This window comes from Dermacentor albipictus, chromosome 1 (genome assembly GCF_038994185.2).
Source record: "Dermacentor albipictus isolate Rhodes 1998 colony chromosome 1, USDA_Dalb.pri_finalv2, whole genome shotgun sequence".
Taxonomy (NCBI): Eukaryota; Metazoa; Arthropoda; class Arachnida; order Ixodida; family Ixodidae; genus Dermacentor; species Dermacentor albipictus.
The window spans coordinates 227028906-227045444 of NC_091821.1; the positions used below are offsets into that span (position 1 = coordinate 227028906).

The following is a 16539-nucleotide window of genomic DNA, read 5'->3' on the forward strand; positions in this document are numbered from 1 at the left end:
CATAGTGAGTAGAATGCACAGCTTTAGCTTTACGACGTATTGCTTCTATGCAGGTTGCAGCACTCGTGAAATTGTGAAGCTGGCCTACGCTAGGTTCGAGATGAGGAGAAAATAAGCGTGGGGACCTTAACTTGCTGTTTCATCAAGCAGAACAGAAACTTTGTGTGTGTGTATAGTTTGTGTGCGTGTGCGTGAGAGAGAGAGAGAGAGAGAGAGAGAGAGAGCGAAAGGAGGGGAGAAATCGCTGCAGAAGAAGTGAATATACAGGATGCAAAATTAGCGTAATAAATCTGAAAGTTACTGGGACTGAAACACGCCGCTGGAAAGACGCTGGTAACACCGGCGCTGAGCAAGTTCGAAGGAAGCCGGCGTAGCGTTTGTAATGTATCACTGTCATGATGCTCTTTTTTCTTGTATTTTTGCATTTTGCACGGAGCTATGGAGAGAAAATTAGGGACAGCAGTACGTACCGCTTAATAAAAGTGACGTAGGTGCGCAGTAATGAATACGCAGTACATATTTCATTCCTGCGCGTGAAACATTCTTTACCATGCGTATTTGATGGCTAGTGAACGATAAGCACGCCGGTGAGATAGCAAGGCACTTTTATTTCCCTTGTGTCGAACAAAGGTAAGGTAGGAGGCTAAACTTAACCGGACAACGCGAAACCGGTTAATGGAAAATAAAGCAGAGCTGTTCATAACAAAGGAGCGCTCTACTGTTATGATCACGAGGCACAGAAGTACAACACTCAATAATTGATGAGAAAGGCCCACTTTGTGTGCATTCAAGTGCAGGAACAGCCGTTGGAGCTGGATTTTAAGTAGGTTGTCAAGTTAAAAGACTCCTCTCGCATGTACCCGACGTGATCCAGTTCAGAGAAAACTTTACTGATGCTCTACAACAGCCTGCACTCTTGCGTCAGGAACTCAACATGGCATTCTGTTTGGCAGCTAGGCTATTCTGGCGTTCAGAGGGCTTGCAGGGATTTCTGCTCTTTTTTTTTTTTGAAACATGAACAAATAATGTGTGAGGAAGCACGACGAAAAAAAGACCAGATATCAAGAAATTCAATACAGCAAATAATCAAGGGAAAATAAGACCTCCACCCCGTTGTAGCCAATTGCTACAAAAAAAACAAAAACAAAACACATAGGGGTTTCTTTTGTAGCAATTGCTACGATTGGATGTATGTCTCATTTTCCCTTTATGAATTGCTTTTCTACAATTTGCGGGTTTAGTATTACGTCAAATCCTTGCCTTTGCTTCGAGTAGTTCATAAGTTCGACTTTGCCCTGCCATCTGCTAGCCGCCTGGTTAGCTTAGATGGTAAAGCGGCTGGCCCGGAGAGGTGGTGGTCCCGGACGAGGACTTATTTTTCTTCAATTGCGGGGCTTTTTTTTTTTTTCGAGGAACCTGTATGTTTCCTTTGTAGCAATTGCTACGATGGGGTGGATGTCTCAATTTCCCTTCAGTGATTACTTCTCTCCACCTTGCGGGTTTCCGCAGAACTATTACGTCAATACAACAATATTATAATTTTGTTTCTGTTCTACTTCTACAAGCTGCTCTACAAGAAGCTGACTGTTGTCACTTAATGTCAACATTCGCAATGACTGATTGAGTTTAATGAGCGAAAGAAACGCATGGGCTAGGAGTTACGCAATAATGGAGGGAACCAGATTAATTTTAAACACCTAGGCTGCTCTAACGAGTCACACAAACCTCGGTGCACGAGCGTTTTTTGCATTCCGTCCTGCATAAATGCGGCCGCTGGCCGGGTATCGAACCCACGTCCTCAGCAGCAGAACAGAAGAGCCACTGAGCCACCGCGGCGGGTGTAAACAATTATGCAAACAGCAACGTGTCTACTGAATACGTGCACAAACCGATTAGCAGAGTGTGTAGCTTCTGCCGGAATTCCACCAACCTGCTATATGTCTGAAGCGGGCGACACACGGTCCGACTCGGTGTCCGATCCGGCGTCCGACGCGCCGGAACGGCAGCCGGAATCGAGGTGTTTTGCCCTGCCGAAGCGCCGGATCAGACGTCCGGCGTGCGACAAACCGGGCAGATTTGCATCGTCCGACGCGTCCGACAACCGTACCGTCGTCTGGCCGCAGCCAATGACAGCGCGGCTGGCATGTGACGTTCCCTCCACGGAGGCGGCGCTGGCTGGCCGGTTTCTCGCAGTGTTTTTTTTTTTTTTCCTTGCCTGCTGCGGTTTGTTTTCGACACGAAATAGTTACCAGTTCAGTAAAATTATCTCGAACTTGTGCCTGTTATGCAAAGCAGCGCCTAGTACACTAGCACTAAGCTACTGGCGAGATTGGGAACCGCGACGCGAGGGCATTTCGCGGGCAGACATCACACACCGACCGTCTGAGCGAGGCTGCTCGCTTCGCTTGCACGTTTGCCCTTCGCAACGACTGTGTCGAGTAAACCAATTGTATTTAATTACGGGCTACCTAAGTGTACAGTGTTCATTGTTTTGGCAAACATAAGCGCTCTTCGACGAGCTCGGGTCGGATCGTAAGCGCCGTCGGCCGCGGCGGCTGCCTAGCTAGGTTTACCTGCCCTATCGCTGGCTGTTAGCGGAGTCGTCAGTGGGCAACGAGCCGTCGTGAAGTGTTCTGTCACTCGCAGGGGCATAATTTTATTGACAGTGTTTGCGTAAACCGAAGCAGTGTTGTGCAGAGTTGTTTATATTGCGTTTCTCGACGTGGCTATGAAGTCAAGCTGGGGGGGGGGGGGGGGGTGGATCTGGGCGGAGCTTACGCGCCGCTCAATCTTTCGGATGCACGCACCGTGTGCCCCGAATCGTCGTATGCCGCATGCCGAATCGTACCGTGTGTATCCTGCTTGAGACTTTCTTTTTTTTTTTTAAATGATACTAGTGCTAAGTATATGGTGCGCATGTGATGGGGAGTAACCGTCGGCATTATATAGGGCGAACCCTTCCTTGCATATTCACGTCAATTAAGGGTAACACAGATGCGGTTGCCCGATAAGAGTACGTGAATTGATTAGTCACAAGAGCACATAGTGCAGCCCGAGGAGGGGTGTGTTATTCGTCAGAAAACGACTGGTGTAGCAAGATAACATTTTTTATCGGCAATAATGTAAAGAGGGTAAAATAAAGGTGCCAGGAGTGGCATCTTTGGTCAAGATGAACACGGCCGTTGTAGCAGCATCAGCACGTTCCAAACGTCACAACATTCCCTCTTATAACATGCTTCTTATCGTTTCGATATTTTCGAAATAGGAATATTTTCAATGTGCAATCAACATTCAACGTCTCTGACAGGTTACTGTCGCAGCAGGTTTAACTATAATTCTACATTTTCGCCTGCGCAACTATAGTGACCAAAATGCAGTGCCTTGTTTAGTGTTCTTTTTTACGGTTTCCAAAGTTTTCTTTATAGCTCTAATTGTTCAAAATGTCATTCACTGTTCAAGCCCGTTCGCGACGCTTTCATATGACAGTTTGCGACATCTTCATTTTCCTTCATGTTCTCATTATTTAATGATTAAACAATTTATTGTTTGGGGAGAAGCGGGTGTCGCCATAGTTGTCAATTTTCCAGCCTCATCAAGATAAGCATACCAACCGAGAGTTATCTTGAAGCCGCTGCAAAAATTGCGCGTTCATAATGTTTTGACGTTAGTCTAAGCAAGCGGCCAAAGCTCTGCTCAAGGCCTGGGACAGCACGCCCCGTCTTTTGATCCTGTTGAAACGCGAGACGATGCCATGATGTCACTTTGCGTCGCTGCTAAAATAAGGACGCGGGAGTACACTCTGCCTCAAGGAAAATCAAGAAATCCGGCTGAGGCACCATCCTTTTCTAATTTTACGCCCGCCGTTCCAGGGTTCTGTTAAGCCATTAACACATGGTCAGTGCATGCTTGCCAACGGGACAATTAAAGAAAGGCCGGTACCCGTATTTGAGCCTTATCTGAAACAACATCAATTACCTCTTTCGTCGCTCCTGTACTCTTTGCTTGCCGCCCTCATTTATTGAAAAACGAGGTTCACGGGGTCAGCCTTTTCCAGATCGGGCGCAAGAAGGAACTTCTTTCTTTATGCATTAAACAAGTGCTACCGCTAAATTTTTTCTTTCTTTATCTCTAAAGACCGTCATGAGAGACAAGTGTTCTCCTGCATCGTAATTGTGGATCTCCGTGTAAGGTTCCCAGTATGCAGTGCATTGTTTGCTATCTTGCGTCTTCGGAGCTACCGAGCAATGTTTCTCGACTTAGGCGAGGGAACGCTCGCACAGGAAAAATGCGACGCTTTTACGCTAATTAATGGGGCGCCCTTATCACGCATTTCGTATGCGCGTAGCAGAGAGCAGTACTTCGTTACTAACTCCGAACAAAGAGCAGGACGTCGCGAACAGGTTACAGCTTTCTCCTTGTCGCTCAAGCCCGCGAAACTACACATTTTCCAGATGCCGCGAACCGTGCGCCCTTGGCGGCTTTCAAGCGCGAACTTTTCAGCTCGTATACTGTCGCTCCTCGAGTGACGCTTTTGAGCCGGCCCAGGCGAGTGTCGCCTGTCTTCAATTCGGTGGGCGTCCAACGAATGCGACAGCTCTATTTAGCATTCAGTCCTGCGTGGGGGGCCTGGTGCATCCAGCAATCGCGCTCCGCGAAAGTTCGTCAGCCAACCGAATACATTCAATTAGCGGCGGCTATCTTTGCCGCGTTACGACACCGCCGGCGTCGGAGAGAGAAGACTCCCGAAGCGGGCAGACGATCGAGCGCGATAAGCCGCCTCGAAGGCACAAAAGCGCGGGAAAACAAGCGGAGCAGGCGCTGAAGAGTCAACTCGAGCGCGACCAATCTTTTTGTGGCGCGGCTTCGTCAGGGGAAAGCGGCCGCGCACGATGGGTTTCTGCCCGTCTTTGCAAGCACTTGATCTTTGCGTAGACGAGATGTTCGCGACGATGCCGCGCTGCGGAGGAGCGTTGCCGGCTGCGCGCCATCTCAGGGGCAAGCCGGAAGCCGTGACGCTAAACTTAACCGCTTTTGCAAAGCCGATTGTAGGGCGCTCCGGCTCACGGTGACGTGTGACGTGGGTGGCGCCGTTTCGTGCAATTCCGCTCTTGCGCGGGTGTCTCGTCCAATTGCCGGGGCGCGGAAATCAAGACGACCCCGCCATTGTCTTCCGGACTGCTGATGTAAGCGCGTGCGCTTTACCTGGAAACGCGACTGTTGGAATTGGCTCTGAAATGAGAGCTAGTCACGTCTTTCAGTGTCGAGAGCGCTTCGCTGAGGGACGCGTCGTGAGAGCCGTGACGAAATGCAACGGAGGGTAAACAGTGGCCCTCGTTCCGCATGAAGTACTTCATTCGCGCAGAAAATAATATACGGAACAGCGCGGCAGGAGACGAATGGTAATGCGCGAATAGTGGAAATTAATTCAGGAACTGTATTAGGACGCCGTGGAAAGAAAAAAGCTTGAAGAAAATATAATGTGCACGTGCAGGTTTACAACACATGTTTAATTTAGATAATACGGCTAATGGCTTTTCAATTCTTATCTTTTAAGAAACATTACTCAGGCAGTTTCATGCTATAGAAGCAACCAGGCATTCATATCCGTTCTTACTAGCCTTAATAGCCTTAATATTCATCCTTATTGGCTTTAGTAGCAGTCCAATTCCTACTTCGCGTGACCTCTCGACAGAAGCAGGTAAGCTTTGCGAGCCCTGCAAAGCGCCCACTCGCCCTTTTCTGAGTTTTTCTGGATACTATGATCATTCGAGGGCACATTTTCGCCATGATGGACTCCTTTACCTCATACAAGATCAAAGCCGCCATTGGCAGCTGGGTTTCGTTGAGCGGGAAAAGAGCGCCGTCATAACCGCATCGTGATTGCTTTTGAGTGGTTAAATACTGCAGCAACTGTATATGTGCTGCCCCGGTCTCGATGCAGCCCCTATGCGACAGGTGCGTCGGTGAGAGCAACGTGTCCATGATAAACGTATAACTGGCCTGTATGATAGCAGCCGTGCCGCCAAGCTAGTAGTCAGCCGATGTTTCTTTATGGAAAAGCACGCAATAACCAAAGCGCAAATACGGTGGATGTCCTTCGCATAAGTAACAGCGACAAAGGTATCGTGCCGCAGTTGCCCTTATAGGTAATATCGGGGCTCAGCGGCGTGTACGCCCTGTTAAAACGTACCGAAAGTTCTCTATATGTTACTGCTGTAAATTTTTGTCATGCCTGTGTTACCATTATACGTGAAGAACCGTAATGGAACTATTAATACAAGGTACAGAAAACTATGCAATTTTACGGGGTGGTTGTTATCTTCAAAACTGCCGTCAATTTTAAAGGTTGGCTTGATAAGAGTGTACATATACAGGTGCGACGCATTTAGCACCTGCGATAGTCAGGCAGTCACGCTCGATGCTACCAGCATTTCCTTTTTATTTTTGGACAAACACGCTTCAGTGCTTCTTTATTAATTATGTCTTGTAAGCAGTAAATATGTTTCCGCTATAGAACGCTAAGGTGCTCGGGAAGGAATCCAAGTTCATTTGCTACACTACGCGAGTCACGTTTTTTTTTTTAACCATCCTTCTCTCTCTCTCTCTCTCTCTCTCTCTCTCTCTCTGCACTATTTGCACTGTGCAGTGCTGCCTTCAATTGTACTTTTCCAGCGAAGCTGTTATTACGACTAGACGTGGTGGAAAATACACCTGCTCCAAGCATCGACGAACATGTATTAAGAGGTCCATAAGAGTTAGCGTAATTAAATTTGGAGGAGATGTTGGGCATGTCTAGGGTAATGTAAGGGCAAGATTATAAATGTATGGGGTAATGAAGCTTTCTTGTGAGAAATTACCAAATGTCTAGCAATTGCTCCTTCAAGCTCTGTGGTGTATTCAACAGTGCCTCGTGTCAGAGCTACAGAGTGTACCAAGATGAAACTCCGTAGACATTATTTTCACGTTACGTTAAGCACGCTGAATAAATTTAGAAATTATAGGTACTTTCGCGGCGCCGTAGTAAATTATCAAATTTGCCAATTACAGCTCTAACTTCTCGATGTCGGAGGAGTAAAACATTTGCCGTTTACGAACTATTCAGCAAATTGATACTAACTTTGCCAGGATAAAGTGTGTCATAAGAAATACGCTGGAGAGACTGCAAAGTTGTAGCTTCGTTGGGGGAGCCGCAGAAAATCTGCAAAGGGCTGTGGTAGCAGGCTCCTTCGAGTAGTCTAAGTTTTAGGATTGTTTCTGCAAGTAAACAGTTCGATATTTCTGTTTAGAACTTTGCGCATATATACCGGAGACCACGTCTGCGCGTATAATAGATAATGAGCAGTATACTAGCTAGTCGAGAAGGATTAATTTAAAGGGTTAATTGCAAGCGGTTGCGCTGATTCCTGCAGCTCCAGCGCAGCATTTGTTTCTCGGCAGCGCGCGCAAAGCACTGAGCAAGGCACGCGAGCGCTGTGAAAAAGTTCCACAGGAACTCGAAGCACCTTTTCTGCCAGGAAAACGCTTGTTTACGATAGACCATCTTATAACAATATTTATGGTTATATTAAGTAATCTTAAACGCTTATTTAAGCAGACCATATTATTTTCAGTTCATGGGGAGTCATAATCTCCACCTTTTAATGAACAACTGCTCAATTTTTGGCCCATGCAGTGATGTCAAATTAACCTTTTGTCGTGAAACTCCGATCCCGTCAGTAGAACCATTTTCACGCTTGCGAATCATCCACGTGATAACTATACGAGACGAAACTATGCGAGTAAGTCGAAGTAGCGAAAAAGTAATACGCGTGCCCGACAGGCACCGTGCAGAACGAGATTTAGAGAATAAGTGTTCGAGGCAAAGGGCCCGACGCGCCCGGGGCGCTCCTTGCTGGCGTTTGCTAAAGGTCACGTAACCTATTGTCAAACGTTGGGTTGCTAAGTTATGCCGGTCTCGTCTTCCTGCTCCATCCTCTACGCCATTTTCCGCGCTGATTACAATGCAGTGTATCCAATTGATGCGCACGTCTTGCCATCTTCTCGAGCCTTTTTATCATGCTGGAGATGAGAGACTTCATCTAACAAGCGTGCATTCAAGCGAAACACTCCATTCCGGTCGACGGCTGCCGAGTTTGTCGTTAGCATCGTTTCTCTCATCTGCCCGACGACCACCTGCATTAATTAGCGCAAGAAAAATAATAGTTGATGGCGTCATTCAGTGTGCACTACGCATTTCCCAGAAAAGCTTTCGTCCGTGAATGGCGAGACTATTAGGACCCGGTTGGCGCGACTCGAGCCTAGGCTTCTGAACAGTGTTAATCAATGCACATTCGAATGTTCTTGTTTCCAGCTCGTGCTGCCTCGGCGTTTCTCGAGCGCACCGGTGCCTCTGTCGAGTCGTGGGGCGATCAGCTTTATTGCGATGGGGGCAGTCTGACCAGAGCGGGGCCGCGCGCTTCTCAAAGCGAACGTAAAGCGCTCCGCGGAAACCTGTAACTCGATAACGCTCGAGAGACTGACAGCGTTCGCGTACACGGTATACTCTACCGAATGCAGGCGCTGATGCGAAATTTGATTGCCGCGGAAGAAGTTCACGTTTTCATTGCCCAAATATAAATAAGCCATAAGAATGAGAGCACAAGCTGCCGGAAAGCAGCCAAGTCAAGCGCGACTTTTTCCGTTTCGTTAACGCCGCTGCTTGAGAAAAACTAAAGGAGGAGAAACGCTTCCCAGTCTTTATTTTTCATGAGCTGAAGTGTAGTTTTTATTTGATTTACGTGTTTTGCACTATCGTCGGGTAGCATATGGGCAAGTAGGTGCAAATTAATGACGCTGCCTTGAAAAACGGAACGTAGTGAAATTCGAATACTAGCACATCTCACTGTACAAGACTGCCATCAGAATTTTTATTTCTCGTGAAGAATCGTTAAACCCTCAGGGCTGTTTATCGAAACGCAAAGCTGTTCACAAGTGCACTTATGCAAGGACGAGACGCAACACGAAGCGCTCCACATGGTTGCCGAGCGTTCACACGGGAGAGTGCACGCAGCTGAGTACAGCTAAAACTTGAGTTTTAAGCATGCTCATTTCGGTCGTTACTCTCAATTCGGCCTCGCTCCGTGATCTGCTAGCTTCCTCATTTCGAAGATATTAAAACGCCCGCCCAGGAAAGACGTTGGTCCTGGCTTCGGTGCCGAGACCAGGACGAAATTTTCTTCAGCTGCGAAGCTTCCTTTTCTTAGGAAACCGTATTTGTTTCCTTTGTAGCTTCGCGTTACAGTCGGGTGAACGACCATCTTTCCTCTTAAACACTAAGTTATAATTTCCCGCATGCATGTTGGCGAATATTGTCATATACAACGGTCATGCACTGTCATAAAACGGTATAATCATGGTCTGCGTCAAACTGTCACAATCAATTCGTACTTTGTTTCGCAGGCTCCAAATAATCAGCTCTGCATACATTTTTGAAGTTGTTAAAAGGATAAGAAATGCATAAGGAAACGCTTGAAACGACGAAGTGTTGCCACACATCGATAACAACCGAAAGGAAGGTAGCCGGTCCAGGCGAGCATTGTCTTATATCGCGTGTTTCAGCGGCGACTCTTTCAAACTATTAAGAACGGGGGATTTGAGACAAAATGATGATTGTTACTAACCAAGATTTATAACAACAGCGAACGTCAGAGTTTGCGCTATACGTGCCAATAAGATTATTATTCAACAACTTTTTTGAATTATCACTTTGTTTTAAGTTAATCGCTTCATACAGGAGGTTGTTACTGCAGAAGTAAAGTCCCCCAGTAATCAAAGAATCACCTTTTTGCTTAAAGCTCTGCGTGTTGCATCAGTTTTGATAAATATTTACTAAACATCTGCACTCAAAGGCGTTGCTGTTCCAGTTAACATGTTTGCGCACTGTACAATATAAACTACGGGAAAATATCAACTAGAAAAGCAACGCATTTCGCCGCGATATTTGAGCCGGTCCTTTTGGAAACAGGTGAACTATGGGCGCAAAATTTATTCTGAAAGGTTGTTGAATTTTTTATCGAAACTTGTTCAGAAAAAAGAACCGGAATAGACGATCCTATTCCGATTCTTTTCCTTTTTGCACTTCTTCATTTGTCCGAGACTGAACTCCGCCTGCGCTATCAGCGGGATCGGCCCTTCATGAGCGGTGGACGATAAGAAAGGACAATAATCGAGCGAACAAAAATCATTGCGTTATACCGGTGTTAAAAGGGCAAGAATAGAGGTGACCTGCCCTCTTGGTGTAGCACGTGCCCAGAAGCAACATTTCAATACGTCCCTTAGCTAGAGCTTATGATATCCCCCAGCCCACAGGAAACAAGTCCTTCAACCGGGCTAGGCTATCAATCGAAGGTATACCGTCATTCCTTTTGCTAGGCTGGCTCGTTTGGCAGAGCATGTGCAATAAACAATGTCTCGAACCAGCGCGGCAATATCGTTGAAGCCGCTGACGAACGCCAGCGCGCACCGCTCCTGTGCCTCAGACGAGTGGTCCGAGATAATATAAATGTCCTAATCCAATTATTTTCCTTGCCGCTCTTTGTCAGGGGTCAGAGCAACGTTTTGCTTGTACGTTGTCACCAGGATCGGTCATAAGTAGTCATGAGCGCTCGATTCTATTACGAACGGAATGGAATCAAACGAAAGCAATCGCTATATTGTGTACATCGAAATGTTTGCAATGCAACCTGTGTTATGCTGACGATTTCAGCTGTACCCCCTACCGATGTTTTCCACAGGACATAAGAATCCTTCCTTTTTATTTTTTCTGTCGGGCGTCATATGCGACGCTTTGACAGCGTTTTCCGAGGTACATTGTTATGAGCCCGGTATCTTGCCGATGCAAAAAGAAGCTGTTGAAGCGTAGAGAACAAGAAACAGGGCGAGGTGTGCTCCGGTCATAAAGGCAAACCGACCGACCACCCAGTCCGTCATCTTTGTTGTTGTGGCCCCGCTTGGTCTTTCCGTATAGTGTAAATAAACCCCTTGTTCGCACATCTGTCCGTAACCACATGAGCGAAATACACAACAGCACACAGACTTAGCAAAATTTTGTACTGATTGTATTGACAGGCCATAATCTCTCACTGTTGTAATTTATTAAGCTCCTGCGTTAAAAAGTACTGCTCTCTATCTCTCTCTCTCTCTCTCTCTCTCTCTCTCTCTCTCTCTATATATATATATATATATATATATATATATATATATATATATATATATATATATATATATATATATATATATATATATATATAGTAGTACTTTTTAACGGAGCATCGTTACCCCTGGAGTGACAGAACAGTGAGGTCAGACGAAACGACGGAGTGTTGTCCTTGACTAAAAGGTCGGATCTATGTTTCAGTAGGAACCGCAAGCCTCGTCCTTCAAGCGAAAAACGTCGTGCGCCATAGGAAGGAACTGCCATTGTTGTGGCCGCACATTTGGAGCTAAGTTAAACCCCATCAATGAATCAATAACCGCCGCCTCCGACGTCCGCACTTTTTGCTTTAAACTCGCCGTGCTTCACAAACAGTGGTGGCTTGTCCAGAAATACTCTTGTGGTGGTGAGCTCAAAAAGCCTATAGTCAACATAATAGGCTCACAGCGCCAACCTCAAGATCGAAAGTTGTTACGTACGTCACGTGACTAATGTACAAAGTCCTCTACGCTTTGATTTTGGTTGCGTTGTTTGATAATCAGCAAGGAACAGAGTATGGTGAGGATTTCGGTGGTCGCTGAAATTGGCGAGAGTGTACAAGTACAGCGACATTCTGGAAGAGTCAGGCTCAAAAATGGTTCGCGCTTAAAAGAAATCACGACATACAGCATTTTTTTTTTCTGCTTTTCTGGAAAGAAGGAAGACCCGCGCGACTCACAAAGAGGGTGGGTGCCCTTTTCTCTCGTATTCCCTCAGCCCACAATACGTTAGGGTTTTGTAGCCAATGGAATGGTTCATTTAGTGTTGCTCTTGCCAGTCACACGGTTGCTTTCATTTTAACTGCTTTTCTTTTTATTTTATCTTCAGCAACTGCAAATAGTGAAATACATGCCAGGGAACTTGGGACGTCTCAAGCAGTCAGTGTGTTGGTCGAGACGCAGCGTGAAGCGAGCGTCAAACCTACGGTTATCTCGATATCCCGCTGCCTCCATGCAGAAGGCAAACAGCTCATGCTGTAGGAAACTATGTCACGGCATTTTATTTTTATTCATTCTTTATTTCAGAATGAGCATTCATTATTAAGTCGGGACAAGCCTCGGCGAATGGTCTCCAATGAGCTCTGTGTTACACCACTAGAAAAATGTTCGAGTAACTAAAGTGCAAGCGCACGCTAACCTTGCTGCCCTAAAATATGCTTTGTAATATTGGATAGCTGAAACGTTCAGTAACTACTTAGAATGGCCCATGTACCGTGTCTCTTGTCTTCCGAATGGGTTTTACATTCGCGAGTTACAAAGCATGTACCTATGAATAGCGATTTAATATTAACGAGCACTTTTGTATACATCTAAGGAGGCTCAATGTTTCAGTGAGTAACAAATTATGTTTTACTAAACTTTTACCATCAACAGAGAAAGATTAAAGGTCTGTAACTAATATGGACTACTGGGCGAATCAGCACGGCGATATGTTTAGCTGGAATAGACCGTATACTGGTTAATCAAAAAAACATGAGAAAATATTTCCGCGACATTTCCAACTACTGAATGCAAGATATTCAATGAAGAGATAGATATAGTAACAATTAATGGGCCAAGTCCAGCTCAATATTCCTCTGGACTTGAGCAATGCAGTTTCTGTGCCACACTGATACCCGTACATTAAAAATAACGTTATTGAATGCAACAAACTTTGCTTGGTATTTATTCGTGACAGGATTTTCAGAGTATAGAACGGAATGCACAAAACTAATTATGCTTGCTTTCTCTCTTACTCTCTATCTCTCTCACTCACACAGACACGCAATATAAAGAATTCAGAAGATATTTAACTCATTGTACGCCTGTATCTCTACGACAGATATTGCTTGAATGTTCTGATCTGATCTATAGATCAAAAATCTGTATTATAAGACATTTGTCATTTCTTAGTGAAGTAAGAGGGCAGTTAAGGACTTTCCTTTACACCACTTTGTGCTTGTTGCTTTTCACCATTCATGATTAACGTCAGCCTAAATGTCATAAGAATTTCTCTGACAGGCAGTAAATATCATGCTTTACATCTGTCAGCAGGGACAGCTGCCAGGCCACAGCTAGGTGGATTTGATTGCAACGGTACTGCTTCGTAGGAGAGGGCCGAAAATTTTGCGCCGCTTCAAAAGTTAAAAACAACCTACACTTCAAAGATCCCATCTCATGCGCTTACACCTCGCCAGCTTGCTTCAACACATCCAACAACAAAAGTGCGCAATGTGCACTATTTTGCTACTCTTCACAGTGCCAACAAGTCGAACTTTTCTTTCCCTCACTCTCCCTGGCCATATTCCGCCCATTTTTTCTCCAGTGTAGGCTCGCCAACCAAAAGCTAGGCTCTTTAATCGCCCTAGCATGCTTCATTGTCTAGATCTCTCTCTCTCCAGAGCACTTCAACAGTTCTAGTTTTGAAGCCCGACAGTTGCGCTCAGCCCAAAGCATTTTCAATGTGCAATTCCTCTGACAGGCAGATGGTGAAGACATGCTCCAAAAGACAGGCTTGTTATCTTTCTTTGATGGCCAGATGTAAATGTCAGCGTGCAGCGTAGGGGATTTTTATCCCTCAAATTTCATTGTAACTGATGTGGTTGCCTTCTGGTCAGAACCTTATAGGCTACACCGCAGAAAAGATATGTGCAGCGACAGCCAAGGCGCTGCCTCTAAAGAGGTTCGGTTTAGATCGGTATGTAATAAATAACTGAGTTTATTACTAGTTACAAGAACGATTTGGTTCGGGAAGGAAACGACGAAGGACACCTTTCAAACGTCGTTACAGCGCCGCTTGAAACGTGCCCTTTGCCGCCAAGTAGGAGGCGCCGCACAGTGTGACACTCACCGACCGAGATGTCGTGCGCGTAGATGTACTCGGAGGTCATGAACTGGTTGATGAGCGAGGTCTTGCCCACGTCTCGGGCACCAAGGACAAGGATTCGGTAGCGGGCCAGGTCAGCTGCATCGGCGCTTTTCGTGACCACGACCTCGGGCGGCAGCCCGGACAGGCTCGGGCCGGACTGCTCGAGGCAGGCGAGCGCGAACGTGGCCCGGTCTGTGCGCACCGCGGGCTCGGCACTGAGCTGCTGCAGGGAGCTGACCACACGCCTGTCTCCGTCCAACGATGCGCACACGCAGTACGCTTCGCTGGTCGCGTCGCCGCCGGCGTCCGATGAGCACGGCACAGCCAGTTTGTGGCCGCTGCCATTCGAGGCGACACTATGCGTACTGCGCGACTTGGAACGGAAAGAGTCACCGCGGTTCACGACGCCCTTGGAGGTGACGGCAAAGTTTCTGAGGCGTTGCACGTCAGCCGCCGGCTCGTCACAGGGCAGCGAGCTGCTGGACGAGCCACGCGAGTCGTTGGCGCCGTTCACCATGAGCAGGTCGCCAGGGATGCTGGCGATCCGGTCGCGGAAGTGGCGTTGCAGCGAGTGAGGCCGGCGTGTGGTGCGCATGGACTGGGACCGGCTTACACTGGCGTCCCGCAGAGGGGACGCAGTGGCCGAGGCGCAGCCGTTGCTGTGGCTGCCGTGATATCGGTGCGGGGAGGCACGTGGCTTCCTGCGGACGCTGTGGCTTGGGCTGCGCTGCTGCTGGCTCGATGGACTACGGCCGCCAGCGGCGACGCCGCCCGCCCCATCGCCCGTCAGGCAGATTTCGCTGTCTGCCGCCGAACCCTGGCTCGAGGAAGGCCGGGCCGTGGTGCGCGTTGGTGACGCACGACGCGCCGCGTTCTCGAGGGCCATGCCGGTCAGCCTCGGCAGCCGAGGTTCCGCGCGACCGCTGCTCTCCCGAGACAAATGCAGTCCGGCAGAGTGCGCGGCACAGCGTCCAATGTGTTGCTCCTCCAGGCGGCCCCGATCACAGGGCGGCCACCATGCGCCGCACGAGGCAAAACAAAGCGCGCGCGACTGCCACGCGAAAGCGGGGAGAGGAGCCGTGAACGCGCGCCCAACGGTCTGTGTGCGTTGTGTGTACCGCGTGTAGCTTCGACCGGGTCTTTTATAGCCCGCCGGCCGTCACGTGGGCCATGACGCGTCGGCCCAGCGTTCGCGCCCGGAGCGAGCAGTAAATCTATCTTGGTTGGCTCCTGAACCTTTGACGCACGCGCACACCCGCACGCTCCGAAGCAGCGCCGAGCGGCGGGAGGGTCTCGGCGCGCGCTCTCCACTTCCAGGAACTTCCTCCTCTCCCTGGGTCCCGCGAACACCCCGCGCAGGTGGTTTCAAAACAGCGCTCGTTGGCCACCGGCACAACAATCACGCGCGGCGACTACCACGAGAACCTCCTGTAAGCTGTGGCTTCCGATTAATCTCTCTAGCCTGTTGCACTTTCTGTTGCAGTGTTTTGAAGCAGGAGTCGTTCGGCGAGAATAGCCGGGCGACCTAGTTAATTCCGCTTTCCCTTTGTGCGTGATCACACGACGTAGTACTGAAAAATTCGGCCGCGTTATGCACACTGCAGGTTAGGCGCAGATCTCCAAGCTTATGTGCTTTGTTTTGCTGTGAAAATAGTATTCGCCACAAGAAGTTTCCTGCCTACTTAAAATGACATTTGCCGATAGCATACTTATTCGTATAAGAAAACTGAGATAACGTTTTACGAGCTCTTCTCACTCCAAAAATTGCAAAGAAAGAAAATGCACATACAATTTGCGCGATACCGAGACTGCTCGTAGTAACCGTTCGTTCATATACTCGGGCGTGTAATGTACTCGGAAAGGTCGAAGCATTTTTTTCCCGCACGCCCGTAATATTTGTATTCCCATCATAGCAGGCTGAGAGAAGGAAAAAATAATCAAGCAAGAAAGACCATTCCATTTAAATACACATAAATACATGCAGAAAGTTTGGCTTTCTTGCATTACATTGAAGCGAGCAGCAGAGCATCCTCTACAGGGACTGAACTATAAATGCAAGGAAGACACTACAAAAAGAAACTAGGGTGGTGCGAGGGCTGGAAATGCAACATCGGATCCATCTAGCCTTCTAGACAATTAAAGGTATTTGTGAAAACAAATATGTCAGAAAACCGGACAGGGTGAGTTTTACAAGTGGAGAAAAGACAAAGCAGCGAATGGTGACGGGTTCGTATAAGTGCGTACTGGTGTTATAGGTACACAAGCGAAAACAGCAAGTTAAAAGCAAAAAAAAAATTAAAAGAAAAACACGAAAGCCAGTTATTAGCACCGCTGTCTCTCTCAGTATACGATACTTAGATTGGATGTCTCGACATCTGCGCGCGCGGACGTTACGGTCGACCTCACACTCTCATTTATCAGAGTGACGTTTCTACACCTCGCATTTCTTACAAACTTGCGAT

General features: G+C 47.5%; 1 protein-coding gene across 1 annotated transcript in view; it reads right to left on the bottom strand.

Annotated features, from left to right (window-relative positions):
- The window catches only part of LOC139054241 (uncharacterized), a 78059-nt gene extending 62880 nt beyond the window's left edge, over positions 1-15179 (bottom strand). The window contains exon 1 of the mRNA XM_070530954.1: positions 14060-15179. Within this exon, the coding sequence (XP_070387055.1) occupies positions 14060-14963 (904 nt within the window). The 5' untranslated portion in view covers positions 14964-15179. The remainder of the gene's footprint in view (positions 1-14059) is intronic.
- Between the last annotated feature and the right edge of the window lie 1360 nt (positions 15180-16539).